The sequence below is a fragment of the Gigantopelta aegis genome, chromosome 13 (genome assembly GCF_016097555.1).
Source record: "Gigantopelta aegis isolate Gae_Host chromosome 13, Gae_host_genome, whole genome shotgun sequence".
Lineage (NCBI taxonomy): Eukaryota > Metazoa > Mollusca > Gastropoda > Neomphalida > Peltospiridae > Gigantopelta > Gigantopelta aegis.
In genome coordinates, this window is record NC_054711.1 from 8,247,451 (window position 1) to 8,254,743 (window position 7,293).

The window sequence follows — 7,293 nt, forward strand, 5'->3', positions numbered from 1 at the left end:
GAGTTAAGAAAATCATTCGAGAATGATAAGAGTAATTAATTTTGTCAAAAGATTAACTTAAAAAAATAAAATATGCAAAACAATTTGGGTATGGACAGAATGCCAGACAACTCGGCCCGGAGGACAACTCGGCCCACGTCGAGACAACTTGGCCCAGAGTTCTGAGACAACCCGGCCCACTGCGAGACAACTCATCCAGGAGTCCAGAGACAACTTGTTGGACAAGTTTTTTTTTTTTAAATTAACGTATTCTCACTGAAATAAAAGAATGTGTTTTTGTTAGTATTGAATTAGTCCCACCTTAACCTAAACGTCCCGAAACGATTTTGAGACAGGTATTTATATTTTAGGGGATTAAACATTTAAAATACATTTCTTGAATTTGTAGCAGACTTTGAGACACGTGACTATGCGAATATGTGGATCTTTAAACTTATGTTTATATTTGTTATGCCGGTTTGTCTCGGAGAGGAAGATGCGACGGCGACAGAGGAAGGCCTTCAGGAATATACAGAGGAAAATTTTCGAACTGTAGGGACGCTACACAGATGGTGACGTGTCCACTTCTAGATTCCTGTCGGCCTGTGGAAAGCTCTATGCCCCTCTTGCGCACTGACTTTTATCTTTTGCTGGACGTTTTATTTCTATGTTCTTTTGGTGATTGGTGTTTTATTTCATTATTATAACTATTTATGTATGTGTTCTGTTGTTTTTTTACGTATCTATCAGTATAATGCATTATTATTACTATAGTACAATACTACGACATGGCCAACTATCATACTATCACACGGGGCCGAGTTGTCCCCTGGGCCGAGTTGTCTGGTCCCCGTATGGACAGTATTAGTATGGTGCCATACCTCTGGCATAAACACTGGATACGTTTTATTTATTGTGTACGAAGCCAAAACAAGGGTCCGAAATATAACTCGTCGACCTTAGTTGCCTCCCCTTCACTGGCTTCAGTTTGTTATCGGTATTTAATGCAATATTAAGTTGATATCAATCATCCAATTCGGAAAGACTTCCGAAAGTTCAAGAATGCATGCCAATATAATCATGAATAATACCAGAATATGAATACCATCAGTGCATCACTAAACCTAGTTCATGAAGATAAACGTCTCCGGCACGATATTTATTATTGTGATGTTTATTGCTGTGCCGTAACGTTTATCCATTGGATCGAATTTTCCATTTGCAATCACGATTTAATAAAATCAGGCATATGTGCTTTATTTAAGAGCCTCAACACGTACAACAACATATTTTAATAAATTTTAGACAAAACATTAGTACAATACCTTTGGTAACCTTTCTTAGATGCCACACATTTAAACATTTGAAAACTATTTTTATCCTCACATCGAAAATGCGGAATGAAAAATTTTGCGGAACGAGAATTATTCGTATCAAGCATTTTACGTAAAAAGAAATATTGCGGAACTGAATGGAATTGATTATTAAATGTATTTATTTTGTTATTTTTTGTTTCTACATATGTGCTTTGTGTGGGTTGCATTATATGCATTGTAATAATATTATCACATTAAAGTTTGGGGTGTATTATTCTTTTTTATTATTATTAAAAAAATAATGATTGTTAGTACAGGTCATTATATTTTAAGGCCTTCAATTTACTTTTTCCAAAATATTATTTCCTTTAGTAATTGTTTTTAAATATTATATGGCCATTGCTTACATGTGTTTCAAAGGTTTTTTTTCTTCTTTTTTTCTCTTCTTTTTTGTTTTATTTTATTTATTTTTTTTAGCTATAATTACTGGTCATTAGTTATTTTAGGAGTTTTATTCAGTTAAATTTAATTAATTTATTATCAATTAATTGAGTTCAAATATTATTCATTAATTAAGTTTATTTATTTATTATTATAAAACGTGATATTCCATTAAATATCGTGGAATAAACTCGTGAACCCGAGACGAATAATAATAAAAATAATCCGATTCCACCAACAGTTTTCAATCACATTTTAACTATGCTCACAATGGCCGGCGGGAATATTCGAGATTTTGTTCGTAACTGAAAATTGGATTAATGCAGGATTACTATTTGGACAAACTGTCTATTTATGCGTAAAACGTGACTCGGGAGTTTTCTTTATACAGTATGTGTTTATATTTATTGCTACATCTCATATTTCGCCACGAAATAATTAATTCCATGGTTGTATCGATTCCGCCTGAAATCTGGGCGGAAACTGCACGCTTGTTTTTGCTATTAACATTGTAAACATCGGGTCCAAATAAATGTCAAAATGTTAAAAAACGGACCGTAGATGTTTACCGTGGTGAACTACACTAAACCTAGCCCGAGTACTCTGACTGTAAGAGAGCTAGACGGACATTTGGACATAAACACGCTCTCATTACAGTCAGAGACCAACCTATGTCTTTTTTTGGCAATTCCTGACTACCAGACGGTAGGCAACGAGTCCCGCTCTAATACCACAACAATCCTATGTTTGACGTCAAATACCTTTACATCAATCATTTTCGAGTTAAGTGATACAAAAAAATCCACATATTAATCACTAATACACTTACTACAGAAAGAAACCGACAGCACCCACATTCAGCTACGCTTCGTGACACTCCGTCGCAACAATTGCAAAGCTCGGCGATCTATTTCGAGACGTAGACCACGTGATCGCGCACTGGGCGATTCCGCCTTGTGCAGCAGTTACAGGGGCCGTCTCATATCAAGCGGTTATTATTTTCATAAACAAATCGTCAGTCAAAAAAGAACTTGTAAATCAGCGACAAATATCATTGTCGTACTGTTAACTGCCAATGCGTATCGATGGGTAATCTCATTAATTGTGGCTACATTCTAAGCTGAAAAAAGTTCTAAACCTTTTTTTAAAACTCCCACACACCCTCTCGTTCTGAGTACAGTTTGTGGCCCTGATCAGAAATCGTGGTAGCGTACTTGAACATCAAACTGATATAAGCAGGTTAATTCCCGACATCGGACCTGGCAGTCATTTGTGGCCATACATGCATACGGCGAAACTCATCGCCATCGGTCCCTAGGCGTCAGCTTGTCTACTATGATGGAACTCCTGTCTACTATGACGGAACTCCTGTCTACAACTGATCATTGAGTATTGTGTTACAGAATCGGTCTTTGTTCAGTTGTTGAAAACAATTGGGCTGTGTTCTACGTAGGTTAATTCATTGTCAATAATTAATAACTACCATACATATATGTGATTTACATTTGCTTGGATAAAACGATCGTTCATATGAAATTAGTTATTAAGCAAACAGAATACTTACAACCAACCCAAAACAAAATTTGAACTATTTTTATTACTTAATTTACTATTTTATTTTTAATGAGATATTACACCACAGTTTCACATTTGAGTCATTTCCGCATATTTCTTAGGGAGTGGGTTTCAGCTCAGTCGTTTGAGTGTTCGCGTCGCAGGATCGAACAACCTCGATGGATCCATTCAACCAATTGATTTCTTTGTCGTTCCAACTAATGCACCAGAACTGGTCAGTGGCCTGTGGGAAAGTACATATAAAAGATCCATTGCTAATGTAGCGGGTTTCTTCTCCAATACTCATATCAGAGTTACCAAATGTTTGACATCCAATAGCTAGTGATTAATTAATCAATGTGCTCTAGTGGTGTCGTTGAACAAAACAAATTTCAATATTTTTTAGTTTGATCTGAATAGCAAAACAACTATAAGATACGTTTTAAAGATCGAATGAGCTATGCACCGATTCAATTTTGATTTTGCAGTAACAAGCATTGCCATCCTTCCCCTTAACGCCTCGGAATACATCTTATGATACCCCATCCCCTCAAGAGCGTTACGTAATTGTTGAGAAAAAAAAAACCCCACACACACACTCTACTACTGTACTAATGACTAATTCATAAAACATAAAATAATCAAATTAAATTACTACTTACTTTATCTTTCATAAGAGGAGGCAGTACGTTTACTTTTGCCGTATCCTGTCGATAACACCCAAATGTATCCTTCAAATTCAAAATGGAATCAATAATGTGTAATTGTTTTGGTTTAGTGACGTAATTAAATCCAAATTCATCCAAAAACGGCATTAGCCAACTCTTCCATGTTGTAACTTCGCTTGATATGAGACGGCCCCTTTAACTGCTGCACAAGGCGGAATCGCCCAGTGCGCGATCACGTGGTCTACGTCTCGAAATAGATCGCCGAGCTTTGCAATTGTTGACGAAGCGTAGCTGAATGTGGGTGCTGGTCGGGTTTCTTTCTGTAAAGTGTATTAGTGATTAATATGTGGATTTTTTTGTATCACCTAACTCGAAAATGATGGATGTAAAGTTTTGAAGTCAATGCATTAGAGCGGGACTCGTTGCCTACCGTTTGGTATCAGGAATTGCCAAAAAAAGACATAGGCTGGTCTCTGACTGTAATGTCCAGAGCGTGTTTATGTCCAAATGTCCGTCTAGCTCTCTTACAGTCAGAGTACTCGGGCTACACTAAACCTAACCCTGAACTTAAGCATGAATGAACTGAATGCTGGAATATTCGGAAGTCTTGCCTTCAATTCACCAAGGGGGTGAATATGGAAGTCTTTAATAACAAATACTACAAAATTGAAAATGGGTTTTGAAGAAAAAAAAGGAGGAAAGAAAAGAAAAAAAGACTCAAGACTGCAGCTTGTAATTTAAATACTGAAAACAGTTCCACAGCTCACATTTAACGTCATGATACCCGGGGTATTTGTTCAACACATTTTAAATGTCATTTTTTATTTGTAAAAATTACCAAATCCTCGAATGAGTTCTGTAAAGACGCCAGGATCGCTCTCAATCAAACACCAGTCGCCTGCACCGGACGCCATGCTTTCTGTTTGTTTACACCTGCTTCCGGTTTCATAGTAAATATCTACAAATACCGCAATCTTTTGAATCTACTATTACAAATGACAAAAGTTTCCATCAGGTACTTAAAAAGAAAATCAGTGAGTATATTCTTTATGTTCTATGTTTTATTATAATAACAAATAATTAATTAAATAAATAAATATACTCACGCAAAAGTGAAGACTGTCAAGACATTTATTCTAGGTTTGTTTTTAAATTTACAAATCGGAATATTTCGGTTCTTAACGATATTCCATTGGAACGTTTAAGTGCAGGTGATAAATCTCTGTTAACTATAGATGTAGAACGCTTTGACTTTTATATCTATCGATATAGACAAATATATGTTCCTTTTGACAAAATATACTTATTATTATAAAATAAATGATAAATCAAATCACTGATAGAATACATTGTTCTGTTATTTATACGAATAAAGTCGAGTCCCACTTGACGGTAGCGTGGCCGAGCGGTCTAAGGCGCTGGTTTAAGGCACCAGTCTCTTCGGAGGCGTGGGTTCGAATCCCACCGCTGCCAACGATTTCTTTTTTTTTGCTTTTCTTCTCCCCCTCCCCCCCCCCCTCCCCCGACTCTAAAAAATGTAGCTGTTTAGGTATTTTGTTATTATATTTCCCTATGTCAATTACAATTAATGTTTAAATAAAACATCATTATGTGAATTAACTCAGAATTAGTTTTTTCAGGGTTTTTTTTGTCCACCTGCCCCACCTCCCACCCATCCCCCCCCCACACACACTTATACCCTGAGTGCTGAGTCTGTATAGTACTATAAAATTACATACGAGATAAACAAAATTAAATTAGAGCCGTAATTTAGTTTGTCGTATTGGATGGGTTGTGACGTGAAAAAAATATATACCTTTAATTACCTGACTAAAACAAAAGCTCACAAAACCCCCAAAACAACAACAAACAAACAACAAACAAACACATAAAAACAAACAACAAAAACAGCACATTGAATTACTTATCATCGGCTATCCGATGTCAAACCGTGGTGTAGTTCTGACATTTAGCCTTAGAGAGGAAACCCGTTACATTTTTCCATTAATAGCAAGTGAAATTTTATATACGCCATCCCAGACAAGATAGCACATACCACGGCCTTTGATATCGTGACGCACTGGTTGGAACAAGAAATAGCCCAATGGGCCCATCGACGGGGATCGATCCTAAACCGACCGGACACCAGGCAAGCGCTTTACCATTGACCTACGTCTCGCTCCTTAAACCCCCACCCCACCCCACCCCACCCCGTCCCCCCAATAACAACAACAAACAAACAAAGCCACCAACAACAAACAAACCAGATCCAAGAGAAGTGTGCTGGGGGGTTCTGATCATAAGCGTACCGGAGACCGAGGGGGGTGGGGGGTGGGGGGGGGGGGCTAGTTCTGAAACAAAATCTCAAAATCGGGCAAAAAATTATAGAGATATTCGAGCAAAATGAGCTAACCTGAGACCATTTTACCATGTATTTCCATTATCCACCCTCAAAATTAGTTGTAATCTATATAAAAATGCGTAGCGATTTGGTAGTAATGCTACTATGAATAAATGTTGTTATCCAGATTTGGGCATTTTCGTTTAATTCGGGTAAAAACCAGCTTGCCCCCCTCCCCCACCCCTTTCCTTACAAAAATGGGAGCCCGTATCCCTATGGTTCCGATCATGAACCATTTTGATTCTACTCCCTTGTTCCATCTCCTATGCACTAGTATAGCTTGTATTTGAATTTGTTTCCAATGTGTGTCTTTCAGGGGCGTAGCGTGATCTGGACCTGGGGAGGTTCGTATATGAACCAAATGGACCTTTTTCTATTTTGTTTTTGCACCACCAGAAATTCCATATGTATAAACCTGTACGTTTTAGTTCTGAAAGCGGACCATTTGCTTCAGGGGGTGGGGGTCGTCCGACACCCCCCCCCCCCCAGCCTACGCCCCTGTCTTTATACTCGGTTGTTTTGGTTTTGGGTATAATCAGTATATAACAAAATTAGCAAGCCGTGGTACCATTTCGTAATGCAGTATTATCATCATCATGCAGTGTGCTATCGGAATGGTACTTTGGCTTGCGAAGATGCTATTTGTATACGATTAAAGGTGTAATTTTAAATGGTACATGTATAATATTTAAGTCTTGTTGCTGTTGAGTTCGTTCTTTTTCAAAATTAAATGTTCTTTCGTTCTTTTTCAAAATTAAATGTCAAAACCTGTATTAGCTCCAGAACTTTCTTTTTGACCGACCGTTCAAAATTGCGCCCAAATTCCTCAATCAAACTTGCGCACCTTTTCTCTTTTGGCATAATTCTTACTCCATTCAAAATTCATTGCACCATTACCCCCCCCCACACACACACACACACACACACACACACA

The 7,293-nt window shown here is 37.5% G+C and overlaps 1 protein-coding gene and 1 non-coding gene across 2 annotated transcripts in view; one reads left to right on the plus strand and one right to left on the minus strand.

Moving 5' to 3' along the window:
* The window catches only part of LOC121387425 (ubiquitin carboxyl-terminal hydrolase isozyme L5-like), a 28,724-nt gene extending 23,829 nt beyond the window's left edge, over window positions 1-4,895 (minus strand). Inside the window, exon 1 of the mRNA XM_041518534.1 lies at window positions 4,797-4,895. Coding sequence (XP_041374468.1) covers window positions 4,797-4,872 — 76 coding nt within the window. The 5' untranslated portion in view covers window positions 4,873-4,895. The remainder of the gene's footprint in view (window positions 1-4,796) is intronic.
* Window positions 4,896-5,349: 454 nt separating this feature from the next.
* Window positions 5,350-5,431, plus strand: Trnal-aag. The gene has a single exon. It is a non-coding gene; the product is annotated as a tRNA-Leu (tRNA).
* The last annotated feature ends 1,862 nt before the right edge of the window (window positions 5,432-7,293 follow it).